The sequence below is a fragment of the Thalassophryne amazonica genome, chromosome 10 (assembly GCF_902500255.1).
Source record: "Thalassophryne amazonica chromosome 10, fThaAma1.1, whole genome shotgun sequence".
Lineage (NCBI taxonomy): Eukaryota > Metazoa > Chordata > Actinopteri > Batrachoidiformes > Batrachoididae > Thalassophryne > Thalassophryne amazonica.
In genome coordinates this window covers 104,024,527-104,045,148 of record NC_047112.1, presented here as the reverse complement: position 1 = coordinate 104,045,148, position 20,622 = coordinate 104,024,527, and the positions used below count along the sequence as shown (strand labels likewise).

General features: G+C 40.6%; 2 protein-coding genes across 2 annotated transcripts in view; both read left to right on the top strand.

Annotated features, from left to right (window-relative positions):
• Positions 1–7,946, top strand: part of sap130a (Sin3A-associated protein a) — a 37,446-nt gene extending 29,500 nt beyond the window's left edge. The window contains exons 20-21 of the mRNA XM_034180681.1: positions 638–751; positions 7,217–7,946. Of these exons, the coding sequence (XP_034036572.1) occupies positions 638–751; positions 7,217–7,375 (273 nt within the window). The 3' untranslated portion in view covers positions 7,376–7,946. The remainder of the gene's footprint in view (positions 1–637; positions 752–7,216) is intronic.
• Positions 7,947–15,165: 7,219 nt separating this feature from the next.
• The window catches only part of LOC117519325 (unconventional myosin-VIIb), a 107,245-nt gene continuing 101,788 nt past the window's right edge, over positions 15,166–20,622 (top strand). Inside the window, exons 1-4 of the mRNA XM_034180680.1 lie at positions 15,166–15,189; positions 15,376–15,477; positions 15,565–15,717; positions 16,141–16,325. Coding sequence (XP_034036571.1) covers positions 15,172–15,189; positions 15,376–15,477; positions 15,565–15,717; positions 16,141–16,325 — 458 coding nt within the window. The 5' untranslated portion in view covers positions 15,166–15,171. The remainder of the gene's footprint in view (positions 15,190–15,375; positions 15,478–15,564; positions 15,718–16,140; positions 16,326–20,622) is intronic.

Here is a 20,622-nt window from a genome sequence, read left to right as displayed (position 1 = left end):
TGTTCAAAGGGATCTTAATCAGTGAAATCACCTGCTGAAGTCGGTGGCTGCAAGGAAAACCTGCACCCTCTCGGCCCTTTCTGGAATAGTTTGGACACCACTGGCCTCAAACAATTGTATTGCAATTAGTCAGTGAAATCATACACTTATTACACCTCCATTTTCTGAATTTATTCATTTATTTATTTATTTTTTTAACGGCTGCCAAATTCAAGCTGATGTATATTCCTTTTGTTACAGTGGTGGTCACACTTTTTGCACAGCAAATGCATTTTTTTGTGTCAGTGAAAAAACACTTAGCACTTGGGCCAAAAACTTTATGAATGGAAGTTATGTGGTGAAAAATAAACATGCATAAAATTGAGCACAGTAGCAAATTGAATAATTCCTCCAAAGGAGGAGGAGGGAGCCAGCTAGTGCTAACACGCCAGCCAATGAAATGGAGGAACTTGCTGCCGATTACTGGCTTCCGTTTCCACCCTAGTTGAAGAGGCGGGAATCAGCCAGGTCAGAGCTGGGGTGTCATTTTGTGGGTTTACTCACACTCCTATAGTTTACAGTCTTTTGTCTATTTACAGTATAACTATTCAGAATAATTTGAGTTGACTGACCAACTGTAACTGTTTATGATCTGTAGTCAAGTTTGGAGCATGATGTGTACAGCCGTCTGTCCACCCTTCAAGAGGGCCTGATTCCAAAGAAGAGAGCAGGGGCTGACGACGACCTTCACCGAATCAATGAGCTTATACAGGTGAAATGTTCTTCCAGATTTGTCTGCTCTGAAACTGAAGTGCTAGCAGTTTAAATTCATTGTTCTTCTGATTGTGCAGTTGTACATAACTGTTTGTATACTCCTGCACTAGACCTGTTAAAAATGTCAAATGTTCCAAAATCTTTTGGGCCACATGTTGTTCTTGTTCCACTAATAAAATAAAAGATCTGTGCCAAATTTTATTGTAATCGGATCTTGTTTAGGGGTCCCCCACAAAGCAACAATAATCCCCAAACAAGCAGTGTAGTAATCCAGTTATTCCAGTAATGGAATTACTGTTTGGTGTGAGCCCACGGATCAGGGCCACATTCTACAATGCAGTTTTTGCAAGTATTGTGAGATATGGCGTGGCCGTGTGGTACAGCTTCCTCACTGTCCAGAATAAGACCAAACTCCACAGAATGGTATCAACAGCATTAAAACTAGTGGAAAAAACAGACCAGTGGCCTCTTCAGGCTCTGTATGAGGAGGTGGTTGTTAGACAAGCTTTCAAAATTACATCTGACCCATCTCATGTTCTATTCTTAGAATGCGACCTGCTGCCCTCAGGAAGGCGTTAAAGTTTTCAAATGCAAGAGTAACCAGTATAAATTTTCTTTCATTCCCGTTTTCATTTCATTCCTCAACAAACACTTAAACACATCCCAGTCCTTGCCCCCACCTCCTCCCTCCTACGGTGGGAGGAGGTGGTGCAGGTGTGCATTGATTTTGTTTGTTTTTCTCTATGGCATTGTGTTGTACAGGTTGTGCACTGTGATTTTACAGCACTTTAATTATTTGTACTTATTTGCACTTTGTTGTTGTTGTCGTCTTTGTGGCCCTTACATGTCTGTTTTTGTTATATGTGGCAGCTTCCTGTGCTTCGTCCCAAGACAAAATTCCCCAAGAGGGACAATAAAGTTTCTTATCTTAATGTTCTCCTCTGGGTGACCAGTCAACCACCACTTTTTGCGATTCGAAGCCATCACATGTACCTGTAAAAGAAAAACAGTGGCATCGGAGTCTTCTCCCGCCAGCGCAGGGAGAGGAAAATGTGTCACTCTGGGAGACCTCTAAATCTTATCTGATTGAGTTCAAATTTGGCTTGCACCTATAAAACCCCAAGTGGAACAAAAACATGTGGCCCGAAGTCTCTCACAACTTTTATTTTTTCACTATATAGCATGAACAGCCTTACTCCTGGACATACAGTTGAGTGCATAAGTATTTGGAAAGTGATGCAGTTTTCGGGATTTTGCTTCTGCATGAAGACAGTGGCATTGAAATGATAGTCAACGTGGCACCCTGCAATTAGCAATGAAGTTTCATGAGTAAATTCAGAGACCTTTCTGTCTTTTTCATGTTACAGACAATGCCACCGTTGCTCAAAATCTCACACAATTAACCAATCAGATTTGCAGGAAAAAAAAATGTAATTGGATTAGAATCAAGGGTCACTGAGCTCATGCAGAGGTCTGCTCTTTTCTTTCAAAAACTTGTCTATTTGATCTCAGGGAATAAAACTGCTGTAGCACGAACCCGTGACTGAGCCAGCGCATTTCAGCATGTACATCAGAGAGTAATGCTTTAAATTCTCTGTGGTAGAGTCCTTGTGGCCAAATTATTTTGACAGTTTTAATAACTGTGTTCATCACATCACCAAGCTGGACTGTCTTGGCACACAGGGCTTCTTGGCGGATGATGCAGTGCATTTTGACAGCCTTACCTCCGCTCTCCCACACTTTATATGCTATTCCTTTGCGCTTGCCTGTCATTACTGGAGCTCCATCCATTGTTGTTCCACACAGCTTCTACACTTTAAGTCCACCCTGGGCACTTGCATCTGACACATCTTAAAAAATATCCTTTCCAGCTGTTGTCCCCTTTTAGATTCCGGAGATCAAGCAGTTCCTTCATAATGCAAAAATGATCATCAACTCCTCATATAAACAATGAACAGCTGTGCAGTGTCCGTGGCATCTGCACTCTCATCACATGCAGTAGAGTGAATCTTGAAAGCACAAGCTTTATCTAACACTTGGTGTTTTATGTTGTGTGACAAGTCTTCAATTCACCACATATTATATTTCTGGATGTGCGAACGTTGTTGAAATCCTGCATTTTCTCTGGTCATATATTCCCATGACTTTATCAAAGCACTTTTTGATGAAGTCGCCATCTGAGACAAGTTTCCCATGTAGAACAATGACCTGAGCTACTTCATAACTGGCTATTATTTTGTTGAGCTTTGTTAGCATGGGAAAAAAAGCTGCGTCTGCAGGTTAGCTGTCATTTGCTTCGCATTCTCTTGCTCGGTGCCAGGAGGTGAAGGACTGATGCGTCATCTCGTAATGTCTTCATACATTGTACTCTTTCGTCATGGTAGCATTCTCATGACAAATCAGACAAACACACTTCCCCTGGGTTTCTGTGGAAAAATATTCATTTTTCCACTGACTGAAATTTTCTGCACTTGCTTTCAGTCTCGCGTCTCTTCGGTTGCACGATTTCTGGTGACCCTGAGCAATTTTTTTTTCTTGCTTTGTGGAGACGCTGAAGTACAACACAGTTGAGCACAAATATGTGTAGGCCATAGTCCATTGTATTTTTAGACTTTGATACAGGCCAATTAAAAATGGATGGCGGGCTGTAGTTTGGACACCCTTGGATTAGGCGAACCGTACTGTGGCTTTATAGCGAACTGTATTAAGCTCACCTCTTGTGGTGGTCTCAGAAACGGTTCATTTTAAAGGGGTCTGAGTGTGGTTGGTGTGTTCACATATGCACAAAAATGCTGAATCAGCAGTCTGAGTTTATTTTGAAGACTGGAAAGGTCCCAAATGTGAAAACACCCTTAAGGTCTAGTGTGACTTACATACCGAAAAATCACAATGCCGTACATTTTCATGACACTGGAAACGAGAATTACTAGATTAAACTGCTGTGGGGGGCATTCATATCAGGCTCAATTATTTTCAGCATGCATTTAAAAAGGAGTCTGGTCAAGCCCCGGTCACACGGCACTAACGAAGGACACTGAAGCCAAAACGAAACAAGAAATCTGGAGTTACGTTGACTTTCGGAAACATCGTTTAACCGTCGTCCAGCTTTGTTTCTGTAGCTGGCGCTTCGTCAGAATTTTCAAACTTGAAAAATGTGAATGAATCCAGACAACCTCAATTCGCCCTTATTGCATTTTGCTTTCTCTCTCTGTCTCTCTGTCTCTGTCTCTCTCTCTGTCTGTCTGTCATTTATTTATTTGACAACTACATACAAAAGAAATCCACAACCCAAACTGGTGTTTTCACAACATCAGTGTCTGCGCTGTGAATGGCCTCAAATCCTCTAATCCATGTGTGATAATCCATCATCAGCTATTAAATAAGGAACCAGAATATTCCCAAACAGTCGGGTCCATGCTGTGTACAGCAACTCAAATAAAATCCAGTCTTCATTCCAATAACGAAAAGCAGTTGTTCTAAAAGCTTAGGCTAATATGATAACAGAGCCTACCTTCTTGTGTTTCTAAGGATGTAGTGTAGAGAAGAAACAAGAACATTCCATGTTCTGAAGAAATATGCTGGAAAACCACACTTGAATAAAAAGGGAATATAGTATTTTTATTCAATTTTGAAGAAACGTTATTTGGACTACAAAATGCATGACAGAAGAGTTTTCAAATGTTTAATTGCATTGCATATCCACCTCACAGCTGATCGTCCATTGAGTGGCTTAAAGAAACTGTTTACTTACATTTTGTGCCTGGTATAGTGGCATTAAATAGCTCATTAGCTCTGCTCCTTGGCTTAGAAATAAATAATGCAGCAATTAAATTAATTTTGCTTCTTGTTGCGATTTATACTCCCACAAGCACGTTGCCCATGGGGATCCACAGGCTCTACATTGGATAGTGTTTATAAAATGGGTAGCTGGCATTTTTCAGAGTGGTAATAAATAAGAGTGGTAATAAATTCTGCAAAGTTTCTATAATGATTTGGTATGGCGTGTGAGTCCAGAATATAATTACATCCATTGTTCACTGTTGTTACGTAATATCTGTCATTTGTCCAAAAATATTAGTCCTATCAACATTGCGTTTTGGTGGTGTTCATCCTTGACCCAAAATACATAAGCATAGCAAATACTAAAGGTCAGCTCTCCCCAGTTTGTCCGTGATCGAAGTTAAACACACACACACATACACACACGTGCACGTACACATAGGCCGCTGGAATGGCGTGTGTCCAGAATTTAATCAACATCCATTGTTCACATTTGTTATCTAATATTCCTAATTTCTCCAAAAATATTAGTCCTATCAACTTTCCACTTTCACTGCGTTCATCCTTGACCCAAAATACATAAGCATACCAAATGGCAAATGTCAGCTCTCCCCAGTTTCTCTGTGATTGAAGCCATACACACGCACACACTCATACACATACACAGAGGCCACTTGACTTCTAAAATATAGATGTGAGTTGTATGTGATTCTCCCCCCCCCCCCCCCCCCCCCCCCCGTATGGCAGTAAACAGGTAAAGTTACTGTAGATGTCACTGCTAAGTTAGTATGATGTTGACGTCGTCTTGTACCTTGAGGGGTGGTTGGCGCCATTCTGCCACCAAATGGAGAGTGTAGCAGTAGATTGAAAAGGATTTGCAAATCATTTTCGGTCTTTATTTACATTTTACACAATGTCCCAACTTCATTGGAATTGGGGTTGTAAACTGCAAAATTATTATCTGAATATACTTAATCAATTCAATCAATCAATTTTTTTTTTTATATAGCGCCAAATCACAACAAACAGTTGCCCCAAGGCGCTTTATATTGTAAGGCAAGGCCATACAATAATTATGTAAAACCCCAACGGTCAAAACGACCCCCTGTGAGCAAGCACTTGGCTACAGTGGGAAGGAAAAACTCCCTTATAACAGGAAGAAACCTCCAGCAGAACCAGGCTCAGGGAGGGGCAGTCTTCTGCTGGGACTGGTTGGGGCTGAGGGAGAGAACCAGGAAAAAGACATGCTGTGGAGGGGAGCAGAGATCGATCACTAATGATTAAATGCAGAGTGGTGCATACAGAGCAAAAAGAGAAAGAAACAGTGCATCATGGGAACCCCCCAGCAGTCTACGTCTATAGCAGCATAACTAAGGGATGGTTCAGGGTCACCTGATCCAGCCCTAACTATAAGCTTTAGCAAAAAGGAAAGTTTTAAGCCTAATCTTAAAAGTAGAGAGGGTGTCTGTCTCCCTGATCTGAATTGGGAGCTGGTTCCACAGGAGAGGAGCCTGAAAGCTGAAGGCTCTGCCTCCCATTCTACTCTTACAAACCCTAGGAACTACAAGTAAGCCTGCAGTCTGAGAGCGAAGCGCTCTATTGGGGTGATATGGTACTACGAGGTCCCTAAGATAAGATATACTTAAGGTACCCAAAGAAAAGTAGTCAAACAGTTTCAGCACTTAGAATCGTGGAACTTGCCTCGCCTGGCCATTAAACGCCTTATCACTCAATTGTCTGATTACTTATGTCTTCTGAAAATAGAGAGACTGTGTATAAAAATGTCTAATTCCTAAATGTTGAATGTGATTTTTTTTTTTATTTTTATTTTTTTTACCTTTTGAATCACAGCTGAAAGTTGACTGCACTATTAGTGCAGCAGATAACAGAATATTTGCAGACACATAATGTGGTATAGCGTTCAATATGATTGGAACTTTCTTTTGGCCCCTATGCAGTTCTTCAATTGACCCCTACGTGGCCCCCTATTGAAAATTCAAATGGCTAACGTTATTTTTCTACAATATGTACCAAAGGTTCTTGGTTATTTGCTGTGCTATATAGGCAGCACATCTTGTTTCAGTTCAAATCCATTGTGGTGCAGCATAGAGGCAACATTGCAAAATTGTCACTGTTCAAATACTTATTTACCCAACTGTAATTTTAAAAATTTGTACATGGCAAAGAAGGGTGGAGAAACCCCTTGCATTTTTTGTAAGAAATAAATACATAAACCTGCCTGGAGTGGCTGACCTGTGAGCTGTTCAGGATGGGCAGCAGGCCCCTTTCTCTTATCCTGACCACACTACTTCAGTGTTAACATCATCATGAACTGAGCTGCAGAAACCGGTCACATTCAAGAAATATATCTGTAAATAGATCACATATTTCGATTTGTGTATCCTTTTCTCCAAAATAGCAACAACACTTTGCACTTTATGTGCTTTCAACCAGCGGGTGGGCAAAAAAAAAAAAAAAAAGCAGCAGATTGGCATCTTTTTGACTTTTCTCACCTGACAGATGTGATGAATGCAGTTGTTTAAATTGTCAGGTGTTCTAATTCCAAAGATGAATTGAAAGAACTAAGCTGAAAGAACGCTAATTTGTGTTCACGTTTCATTTCCAGAGTTTGAGTTCCCCATGTGTCCATTGATAAAGCATGACATGTTTGGTTCTTCTGCAGGGTAACATGCAGCGCTGTAAGTTGGTGATGGACCAGGTAACTGAGGCCAGAGACACCATGATGAAAGTTCTCGACCACAAAGAGAAAGTTCTGAAACTGCTCAACAAGAACGGCACTGTGAAGAAGTCCTCCAAGCTGAAGCGTAAAGAACGTGCATAAATGTGTCACTGTGTCCTGTGCTGATGACGCCACGGTTCCCTCTGCAGGGGCGAAGGAGCTGCTCACAATTTGGTGCTATCATTTGCTGCGGACAATCGCACGCACTTTCCCATCATCCTGAATGTGGACAGAGAGGAGTGAAAGTCGTCCTTGTAAAAACCCGTCAGGAGTAGGTTCTCATTTCACTGCACACACACAGCACATAAGGAGCACTGTTGTTTACTTTTGATTGGCCAGTTTCTGGACTGTTCCCGCCCCCCATTTGTTTCAACAGTTATTGAAAATGCCAGATTTTTTTTTTTATTTACTTTCAACACAATGTATTTGTGTCCACATTGTTTGTGATATTTGGCACCACGCAGTAAATCTGTTAATCCTGTACATTATAGGAGTATTTCAAATGATCGCAGTATTAGAGTTTGAAGTTGATCTATATTATTTAAAAAGGAGTTTCGAGTACACTGCGTAATTACTTATCTCAGTCTCACATGTGCTGTTTTCATCGAACTGTGCCTTCATTTTCTCAGTGTACCGGACAGTGATGTGAAAGCTGTTCTATGTAACATCAAAATAGTTGTCGTAAAACAGAACTAATTATACAAAGACAATATTTGGGACAATTTTACTGCTTCCTCTTTTTTTCTTTTTTTTTTTTCTTGTACCTACTTAATGTCATTTTCAAATTTATCTGGTCAAATTATTATTTGTTGGTCTCCTGTTTACAGCCAAATCCATAAATATTTGGACAGTGCCTTTTTATTTAATTTTTTTTATCATTATTATCTTTTTCCCTTGTACACCACCACAATGGAATTGCAGTGAAATATGTGCCTGTAGTGTAGGCTGCCACAGCCAATGAGTTGTCTTGGTGGCTTCCTTTACTCGTCTTCCTGCACGGTTTAAAACTGCAGGTTTAACATGATGCTATGCTGTCTGTATTGGTTAATGATTGAGGTAAATGAAGCCCAAAACACATTGTGACTTAGAAATGTTCATGTATCCATCCCCTGACTTAAAGTGATGATATGTAGTTAAAGTATTCTTATTTTGCCTCATTGCTTATGGACTTTGGAAATGGAGGCAGTGGTGTACCCAAATTGGCCTTAATTTCTAAATGGTGACTGTGATATGTTTCTTAAATCTCTTGGATTAAAGCTAACAGTCGACACTACATGTTAATTGTTTTATTTGAACTCCACTGTGGTGTACACAGGCAAAATGATAAACACATTGCTGTCCAAGTACTTCTGGAGTTGATTGGTTAATTCAGTCTAAAAAGATAAAGTACTATGAGACATGTTGGATTGAGTATTTAAAATGCCTGGATAATTCTTGGAAATTGAGAACATACGATGTATAATACAATGTTATTGTTAGATTAAAATCCGCTGTGCTCGGGCATCATGGTGGCGATTACGTTTGGTTTGAAAGGGTTCCGTGCTTAAAAGAGTGTGTCCTCGTGTAATTCCATTGGTGGATTAAGTTTCTGTAAATCACTGTAAATGTGCTTTTGGTTTTGCATTGATGTCTTTTCAGGTTTTGTACTCATTTAGTGCTGTGTATTGTGCTGCTTCATTCACAGTGTAATGATATTGTGATGAGATGAAGCGAGCCCGAAACATCCAGGTGGTGTACATTGTTTTTGTCGCTGTAATTATAATAAAGATGTACAGTGCATATGGAAAGAATTCAGAGCTTCACTTTTTTCACATTATACTCGTATGTTCCAGCCTAATTCCAAAATGAATTAAATTATTTTTTACCCCCTCAAAATTCTACACACAATACCCCATAATGACAATGTGAAAAAGTTTTTAGTTTTGGCAAATTTGTGAAAAAAAAAAAAAAATTGCAGGTACGTAAGTATTCACAGCCTTTGCCATGAGGCTCAAAACTGAGCTCAGGTGCATCCTGTTTCCCTGATCATCCTTGAGATGTTTCTACAGTTTAATGGAGTCCACCTGATTGGACTTGATTTGGAAAGACACGCCTGTTTACATATAAGGTCACACAGTTGACAGTTGCATGTCAGAGCACAAACCAAGCATGAAGTCAAAGGAATTGACCATCGTCCTCTGTGACAGGATACTCTTGAGGCACAAATCTGGGGAAGGGCACAGAAACATTACTACTGCTTTCAAGCTCCCACTGAGCACTGCGGCCTCCATCATTTGTTAATGGAAGACGTATGAACCCACCAAGACTCTTCTTAGAGCTGGTCGCCCGTGCAAACTGATAAATTGGGAGAAGGGCCTTAGTCAGGGAGGTGACCAAAAACACTGTCAGAGCTCCAGCATTCCTCTGTCGAGAGAGGAAAACGTTACAAAAGGACAACCATCTCTGCAGCACCAATCAGGTCTGTATGGGAGAGTGGCCAGAAAGAAGCCACTCCTTAGTAAAAGGCATGCCAGGCATCATGTTTGGAGGAAACAGGTGCCATCCCAACAGTGAAGCATGGTGGTGGCAGTATCATGCTGTGGGGATGTTTTTCAGTGGCAGGAACTGGAAGACTAGTCAGGATTGAAGGAAAGATGGTATAGAAATGTACAGAGACATCCTGGATGAACACCTGCTCCAGAGCGCTCTTGAACTCAAGCTGGGCGGCAGTTCGTGTTTCAGCAAGACATTGGGCCGCATTTACCAATATCTTCTTAATAATCTTCTTAGATTCTTTCTTAAGCTATCCCTCATAAGGTTCTTAAGAAAATTACGTCAGATTCATCGTGTTCCACAGAACTGTTCGTAGCTGTGTTCTTAAACTGATTATAATTCCATCTCCTAGTAAACTGAAAGCATGTGCCTGGTGACCCGAATTAACATATGATTAGCATAAGTAACAGCCCATCAATGCTCGTAAAAGGCCATGAGACTGCATGGCCATGAGTAGACGCAGATTTCATAAAGAGGAAACAAAATGCCGAAAGCAAATCAATTTCTGTGCAGCTGGCAAAGAGAAAAAAAAAAAACGTCGGCAGTTCAGAGGTGGAGGTACTGTTGCAGGAAGTCAGCCACAAGAAGAAAATTCTGTTCAGTAGCCTCAGTGCAGGTGACACCAACAAAAAGCAAGCATCGGAAGCTGTCACACGTAATGAATGCAGTATCAGGACGAGGATGCACAACCGAGGAGGGGAAAAAAGAAATGGTTCGATTTAAAATCCAACACCAAAAAGCGATCTCAAAATCCTGATGGGAGATGCAGAAGACTGGAGGGGGAACAGCAGACACCCAAACACTGTCGGCACTCTCAGGTAGGCTATGGGAAAATCAAGAATTTTTCCCAACCCTACTTTTTAGGACCACCATTGACCGAAGATCTGGATACAGACCTGAGCCCAAGGCAACGCTTCCATCACCTCCCTGTGTGGCTGCTACTCCAGAGGAATCGGAAGGTAATTTTTTTTTCTAATTGTCATTATTTAAAATGTGTGTACTAAAGGAGGCAGTTTACCATAGTGTGTGTAAAATCAAAATATGTCTTTGTTGTGGCCATCAGTCCAATACCATGGCTTGATTTTATTTTCCACAGATGAAGTCCCGCTGAGCCAAACTGCAACAGCACCTGAACCCTCCTGCAGCAGTACCTCCACATGTACTCGACCCTGTGCCTCTCCACACCTGGAAATAAGGCTGTAACATAACAAAATGTGGAAAAGTAAAGCGCTGTGAATACCTTCCAGTTGCACCGTATAAATAGTACAAGATGCCACAACAAGTCAAACTAAATTGGTGTTTTTAAAGTTAAAGTTTGGTTTCCAGCAGTGAGACCTCAGTGAAAAGAAAGTAAGACAAATTTTACTGGGTTTTGCAAACCAAGGAACATGCCTTATAAGATGCAGTTGATGAACACATAAATGAGTCGATCCCCTTCAATTTAACACATATTTAAAACCAATGTCATCAAACTAAAAGGGCACACGAGGACAAACCCATTAAAATTTGGTCAATTTTAACACATCACAGTCATAATAATAATAATAAAAACTATTTTGCCTGTAATATCCCATTGATGTACCTGCCACCTGCTGGATAGTTCATGGGTGCGTGATAGATTCTGAGCAGGTGTGGTTATTAGACCGCTTCTGCATAGAAATGCAATAATCATAGAAATAAACAAGTACTTTCATTGTTTCACAGTGGTTATATTCTAAAACACAAGTAACACTGTCATAAGTCCAAATATCCCAGCAAAAAGGATTTTTAAAAATGAGTTTAAGAGTGAAAGAAATAAGGTGACAGAGTTGGTTGGGTAAGGTACACAGTGAATGTGGTCCAGAAGAGAGTGTTTCCTCACAGAAATGTACAATCAAAGAAATAAACTGTTATTTTGTAATTGTTAAACAATGGTTACATACCTAGACTTGTAACACTGTCACAAATACCTTCATTGCAACAGAAAGGATTTTATATGAACTTCAATAAAGTGGGGATGGTAGAGAGATGTCCACAGAGAATGTGGTCCATGTCAGTGTTTCCTCACCTAAAATTGTAAAATCAGAAACAAAACATTTACTTTGTCACTTTTATTTATTTATTTATTTATATTTTTTTCTTCACAGCAGTTACATTCTAATAGTCAACACAGCCACAAGTGCACAGTAACCCAGCAAAAAGGGTTTGTTGGTTTGTTTCAAGAATTTAGCAGGGAAATCCATAAGATAGGGACATTGTCAAGCAAGGTACACAGTGAATGTGTTCAGAGAAAGAGAGAGTTTCCTTACAGAAATTTACTCAAATAAATGAAGTTATTCTGTGATTAAAATTAAACAGTGGTTACGTTCTTAAATTTGTAACATGGTCACAAGTTCACGTAATCCTGTGTGAAAGACTGTGGATGAAGGTAGATGAAGCAACTGGTTCATTTTCTCTCTCTCTCTCTCTCTCTCTCTCTCTCTCTCTCTCTCTTTCAACATGTGTGGTCTGTAGTCTGAAATGAACTTGTCAGTTTATTTCATTTCATCACCTCTGCTTGGGATTATATTTCTTATTAAAAGTGATGAGTGTGTCAACTGTCCAGTACCATGTTTTACATCTTTAAATACATACTCATTTATCAGAATGTTTAAAGTGTTTTACTCTTTGGTGGCTTTTCTTATTACTCCTCAGCCTGTTATAGGGTGTACTGTCGTCAACCTTGCGACTAGGCAACAAATTGCTTGTTAGTGCGATTTTTCTGGAACGGGGAGGCCAAGGGTCATCAAATGTACACTCTAAGAAATTAAACACAAGGGTTTTAAATGTAATTAATATTATTATTTTCTATATACTTGCAATTGTTAATTTTAAAGATTTAAGTAATAATGTTCCGTTTGATTGAATTAATTTCAACTACAATATTGTTTTGCACTTAATTGACAATGTTATGTGGAAAAAGTTAACTTTATCAATTAAATTCAACATTTTATTTCTTAGAGGGTACAGGAAAGATGCATCAGGTCAAGATCTGGGTCAAGTTAAAAAATATGGATGACTTTGAGGTCAAGGTCACAGGTCAAAAGGTCTTGCTGACACCACAGGATTTCTGCCACACAGGGTTTCACTGGAGGCTGAGGGGGTCGCACCAGCAGCCGCCAGTGTTTTTACTCCTGTGGACATCTTGTTCACTGTGATTTGTGAATGAAAACACTAACAATCTCTTTTGGTGAGTCCCTTCAGCATCTCCCTTGTTTTCACTCGGGGTCACCACAGGAGAGCTGATCTAGCAAACGTTTGGTGCCGGATGCCCTTCCTGACACAACTCCATACTGAAGAATGGGCAGGGGTGGGGTTTGAATGGGGAACCTTCCACGTGGGAAACAAGGGCACGTGACCGCCACCCCTGCCACCGCTAATGATCTCTTTTATCTGCTGCAATCACAGAGCGACTCTGAAAATGTAATTTCTCTTCTCTATCTGCTGTTTACAGCCTAATTGCCCCACTGGACAGCAGACCGATGACCTGTGACGCCAGCGCCTTTATGGATCACTTACTGCAAATCAGCCACTCCCATTTGGACGGCTTCCGTTTTAAAGTCTGATTCCAGCTGACTGAGGGTCAACTCCCAAACAAACATTATTTATTCACTTCACAGTTCAGAAATGAAAGAGCGCTTTAATCAGTAAGGATGATGAGAGAGATGCTGCTTTGTTGTTTCACACTGTCTTCTCTTTGAATGTGCTACAGTCAAAGACTCTGAGCTCAGATCATGTGGTGTTTCAGCCTCTTGTTTAATAAATACTGTTTATTTCACACACGTCATTTATGTCGTCCACGCTGTAACACAAAGCCTTTTCTATACATTTTGTTTGTGTGAATTAAAGTGGGAAGAACTGAGTTTTCTCAGATGATCGGTGTTAAACTGACAGTTTGCACTCCACAGAGTAGATGGTGACACAGTGTTGATGTGTGCGAGCTTCTTTTGGCTGTGCATTTGCAGGATCAAAGTCAAAGGGCCATAAAGGAGCTCTGTCCTGGGAAAACTTCCTGCTTCATCGACACTCGGAGAAGTGTGTTCCGAGCAGCACCTCAGAAACATTTCCAGGTAAGAGCTGACCAACTGGTGATCGGGGCATTGATTTGTTTTCATGGGGACGGTTTTCAAAATGAGAACCATGTTGTCAGAATGTTAAGAATGTTACATTAATATATGCAGAGTTAGAATATTTTTACATTTTCTTTTCATCTCGTATGATTTGTGCAGTATACTGATGCCTAATAACTTTCTTACTGTCATGTAGATCATGTTTTGGTCATGTTTGACTGTTAATGAAATTATACAAAAACTACTAAACCAGTTTTCTTGAAACTTGTAAAAGGGTAGGGTACCGCCCAAGGAATAAACCATTAACATTTGGAGGGGATCCAATTGACGGGGTGGATCCAGGAAGTCTGCCCCCCGTAACATTTTAATGAACTTATCTGTAGATATGGGATATGGTGCAAATCTTTATGAAAAAAATCAGGCCTATGTAGATTGCTAATATCTACTTTATCTCTTAAGAACTTTGCAATTGCAAAACAATTATGCGTTTTTATGGTACACTGAAAAAAGAGAATGTTTGAACCAACTTAAAAAAGTGTTACAATTTGTAAAAAACCTGAATGAATTAAGTTGTTTGAACTTAAGTTTGAAAGTTAAATCAACTCTAACTTACAAACTTAAGTTCAAACAACTTAATTAATTCTGGTTTTAACAAATTGTAATACTTTTTTAAGTTGGTTCAAACATTCTCTTTTTTTCAGTGTAAAAGCACCAAAATTTGCACAAACATTGTTTGCTATATCTTAAGAAAAAAGATATGCCACAATCAATTTTGTCCATTTTTAAAAGTCATTGTAATTCCATTCTAATCACAATTACATTGATTAAAAAAGATAAAAATAAGCTTGGCATGATATCTATTTTTTTTATTATATGTCAGTGCCTTTATCACACAATCGTACTGATATTTACACATATCTGCCTCCCAAAACCTCGCAATGTTAAAAGAAAGAGGTACAAAACAATTCCTGGATCTGCTTTTTTGTTTGTCAAAGCCACAACCTTTTCACAATTTCAAGAAAATCAGTTGAGTGGTTTCTGCTGAATCCTCTGGCAGTTAACTCTGACACTTACAGAGATATGTGTGAAGGGTTAGCAGAGGTATGTGCTGCCAGAATACTCTCTGGTTCTGTGTATTCTGCTGTAAAAATAGTTTAGAAGCAGGTTCCAGAACATTAAGGCCCACAGATGTGTATGAAGTACTGCACCAACAGTACTGTGCTTGTACTTTGAGACTTAATGTGGTGATTCTTTTTTTTTTTTACAGCCTCCACAGTTATGTTGCACTTGAGGGAGGTAAGAATAAATACTTTGTGATATTCATTCATTCATTTTCTATCCTGACTTACTCCAGTCATGGGTCGTGGGGGGGCTGGAGCCTATCCCAGCAGTCACCCTGGACAGGATACTTTGTGATGTGTTCTGTATAACTGGTGCTGCTGAGGCTTGTATTTTCATTACGGCTCATGTTTCCACCACCAGGGAGATTTCGTTTGGCTGGACACCGACTCCGGAGTACCCATTGGGGCGGAAGTCAAGCGGACAGACACTGGACAGCTACAGCTGATCGACGATGAAGGAAAGGTATAAACCTTGAGACCTTATCTGGTCCAGGAGAAACCTACATGAGCTAACACCTATGATCTCCACTTTGTCATAATGTGCACGCAGGAGCACAAGGTCAATAAGAAGCTGGAGGGCATGGTGCGACCCATGCACCCTAGCTGTGTTACCGGCGTGGACGACATGATCAAGCTCGGTGACCTCAATGAGGCGGGGCTCCTCAGGAACCTGCTGGTGCGACACAAAGAGGGCACCATCTATGTAGGTTTTCTGTCCCCTGCTTTCACAGTACAGCCGCCTTCTTTTACGATCGCCATAACCCGTTCCTCCGTGTCAGACTTTGCCCTGTCATTTATCACAGCGCTGTTTATCTCCATAGAGACAAACGGGCCTGTGTGTTGTTCTGTCACAGCAGTGTGTCTGTCATTATGAATCAGGCTGCTTTTGAACAAAAATAACACGACTGCTGGATAACACTGTTTTCTACAGGTGATCTTTATTGATATATTCTTTATTGCTGCGGTCAGACAGGCCTTTCATGATTATAAGGCGTCTGAAGCCCAGTGAGTGACTTTCTAATGCTCCCAGGGTCTTCTGGGGTCGTTGGTTTCGCTGTGTTTATACATAATGTCTCATTTATTTAAATGCACAAACTCATGCAGTGTCCATGATCTCTGGATTAAGACTTTCACAGGCTCCATTCTGGTGGCCGTCAACCCTTATCAGCTGCTGCCCATCTACACCACCGAGCACGTGCACATGTACACGGACCGACGGCTGGGCGAGTTGCCGCCGCACGTCTTCGCTATTGCAGACAGCTGCTTCTTCAACATGCACCGCAAGCGAAAGAGCCAGTGCTGTGTCATTAGGTGCTGCTTCTATCTGCACACACACACACACACACACACACATGCACATGCACATGTACAACAAAGACAGGCACGTATACATGCACAGATGCACAGATACATACACACATAGACAGACAAAGACAAAATCACAGATACACTCAGACAAAAGCCCAGAGACATATGCAAAGACAGGCAGACAGGCAGACAGACAGACATACACACAGACTGACATGCACACAGACAGACATACACACAGACTGACAGACAGACAGACAGACATGCACACAGACTGACAGACAGACAGGCATACACACAGACTGACAGACAGACAGACAGGCAGACATACACACAGACTGACAGACAGACAGACAGGCAGACATACACACAGACTGACATACAGACAGACAGACAGGCATACACACAGACTGACAGACAGACAGACAGGCAGACATGCACACAGACTGACAGACAGACAGACAGACAGACAGGCATACACACAGACTGACAGACAGACAGACAGGCAGACATGCACACAGACTGACAGACAGACAGACAGACAGACAGGCATACACACAGACTGACAGACAGACAGACAGGCAGACATACACACAGACTGACATACACACAGACTGACAGACAGGCAGACATGCACACAGACAGATATACACACAGACTGACATACACACAGACTGACATACACACAGACTGACAGACAGGCAGACATGCACACAGAGAGACATACACACAGACTGACAGACAGACAGGCATACACACAGACTGTCAGACAGACAGACAGGCAGACATACACACAGACTGACAGACAGAAAGACAGACAGGCATACACACAGACAGACATACACACAGACTGACATACACACAGACTGACAGACAGACAGACATACGCACAGACTGACAGACAGACAGACATGTACACAGACAGACATACACGCAGACTGACAGACAGACTGACATACGCACAGACTGACAGACAGACAGACAGGCAGACATGCACACAGAGAGACATACACACAGACTGACAGACAGACAGGCATACACACAGACTGTCAGACAGACAGACAGGCAGACATACACACAGACTGACAGACAGAAAGACAGACAGGCATACACACAGACAGACATACACACAGACTGACATACACACAGACTGACAGACAGACAGACATACGCACAGACTGACTGACAGACAGACAGACAGACATGTACACAGACAGACATACACACAGACTGACAGACAGACTGACATACGCACAGACTGACAGACACACACACACACACACACACACACACACACACACACACACACACACACACACACACACACACACACACACACACACACACACACACACACATGCACAACAAAGACAGACATGAATACATGCACAGACAGAAGCCCAGAGACATATGCAAAGACAGACAGACAGAAGCCCACACAAACAGATAATGAGGTTGACAATTTTGCCCCAGTTGGGTCACTTGAAAAGATCCAAAGGTGTAAAATTGAATTTGTCAAAGTAGCCAAATGACCTCTCTCTCTCTCTCTCTCTCTCTCTCTCTCTCTCTCTCTCTCTCTCTCTCTCTCTCTCTCTCTCTCTCTCTCTCTCTCTATCTCTGTCTCTCTCTATCTCTATCTCTCTCTGTTTAAGGAGGTTTACAGAAAAAAAATTACTGTTTTTTTTTTCTTCTTTGCATGTTTGAAGGGATTATTACTCTCAGCTGAGTGCTTCCATTGATAAGTATTTCAAAGCATATCAATTGTTCATTTTGTGACCAAAGCATCAAATTTGGCACACATATTCTAAATTAAGTAATGTTTATTTTCAGATGTGGAGGCATGGTGGGGCTGACCTCTAATGACCTACAGGGGTCAATGAAGAATTACACTGGGGTCAAAATTTAAAAATGTTCCAATCATATTGAAAGGTATACCAAATTATTTGTCTGATCGTAGCGATTCCAAAAATGTATAGTTTGGAATATTTATGACTGAATGTCGCCGGTAAAACGTAATCCAGCATGAACATCTGCAAATCATCAGACACAATAGGATTATTCACATTCTAATCCAAATCTATTGTTTGCACAGTTTATTTTTCTGTAAGTAATTTGGTTGGCAAATCATTGTGAAAGGGTGTGTTTGGCTCGTCAAAGCTTAGGGCCCCTTCACACAGCATGAATAAGTAGGAATCAGTGTGAATCACGGCGAAACAGCCCGCACAAAAACATTGAGCCGACTTCGAGAGGTTAATCGTGTGAAATTTCAGACCATAAAACATTGCGTGGACAGTTGCAAAATATTAAAACCATTTCACATTAGATGTGTTACTCCGCCCCCTGACCATGTTGTGCAGGTGTCAAAAATGACGCTGTCACCTGAGACCGACACAGAGTAGTTAGCGACAACAATCCATAAATGTGTGGATTTAATGGATTTAACTCAATGCAGCTGACGAGATGGAGAATTCTGTGTTTGTATTTCTGGATTTCTTAATGATTGATGTTAATTAAGTCCAAGTCATCTTCAGTACGTTGGAAATGTTCACATATCCAACCTCTGACTTGTCCAAAGGGGGGTTTGTTTATTAATATGTTTGTGTTTTTTCATTCATAATATGAACACATTTTTGTTGTTACTGTTTAATGTGTTTGGTCATTTAAAAAATGATTTTGCCAAATTAATTAATTTGCATTTATTTCTGAATGTATGTTAAATTCTGTCTTTGACTATATTTGGGTGTCAGTAATTCTGAGCAGGGCTGGACAAGAGCACAGATTCTGTTCAGTGTGTTTTTTATACTGAAAAACAAATTTTCAAGTCTGTTTTGTAAATGGGGAACATATTTCTGCACGTTTCCCCTTTGAACAGGGGATTCCTTTTTACAGTAGTGTTCAGAATAATAGTAGTGCTATGTGACTAAAAAGGTTAATCCAGGTTTTGAGTATATTTCTTATTGTTACATGGGAAACAAGGTACCAGTAGATTCAGTAGATTCTCACAAATCCAACAAGACCAAGCATTCATGATATGCACACTCTTAAGGCTATGAAATTGGGCGATAAGTTAAAAAAAAAAAAGTAGAAAAGGGGGTGTTCACAATAATAGTAGTGTGGCATTCAGTCAGTGAGTTCGTCAATTTTGTGGAACAAACAGGTGTGAATCAGGTGTCCCCTATTTAAGGATGAAGCCAGCACCTGTTAAACATGCTTTTCTCTTTGAAAGCCTGAGGAAAATGGGACGTTCAAGACATTGTTCAGAAGAACAGCGCAGTTTGATTAAAAAGTTGATTGGAGAGGGGAAAACTTATACGCAAGTGCAAAAAAACGATAGGCCGTTCATCTACAATGATCTCCAATGCCTTAAAATGGACAAAAAAAAAAAAATCAGAGACACGTGGAAGAAAATGGAAAACAACCATCAAAATGGATAGAAGAATAACCAGAATGGCAAAGGCTCACCCATTGATCAGCTCCAGGATGATCAAAGACAGTCTGGAGTTACCTGTAAGTGCTGTGACAGTTAGAAGATGCCTGTGTGAAGCTAATTTATTTGCAAGAATCCCCCGCAAAGTCCCTCTGTTAAATAAAAGACATGTGCAGAAGAGGTTACAATTTGCCAAAGAACACATCAACTGGCCTAAAGAGAAATGGAGGAATATTTTGTTGACTGATGAGAGTAAAATTGTTCTTTTTGGGTCCAAGGGCCGCAGACAGTTTGTGAGACGACCCCCAAACTCTGAATTCAAGCCACAGTTCACAGTGAAGACAGTGAAGCATGGTGGTGCAAGCATCATGATATGGGCATGTTTCTCCCACTATGGTGTTGGGCCTATATATCGCATACCAGGTATCATGGATCAGTTTGGATATGTCAGAATACTTGAAGAGGTCATGTTGCCTTATGCTGAAGAGGACCTGCCCTTGAAATGGGTGTTTCAACAAGACAATGACCCCAAGCACACAAGTAAATAAGCAAAATCTTGGTTCCAAACCAACAAAAGTAATGCCTCACAGATGTGAAGAAATCATGAAAAACTGTGGTTATACAAGTAAATACTACAACCTCTGGCAATAATTATGGAATCACCGGCCTCGGAGGATGTTCATTCAGTTGTTTAATTTTGTAGAAAAAAAGCAGATCACAGACATGACACAAAACTAAAGTCATTTCAAATGGCAACTTTCTGGCTTTAAGAAACACTATAAGAAATCAAGAAAAAAAGATTGTGGCAGTCGGTAACGGTTACTTTTTTAGACCAAGCAGAGGAAAAAAATATGGACTCACTCAATTCTGAGG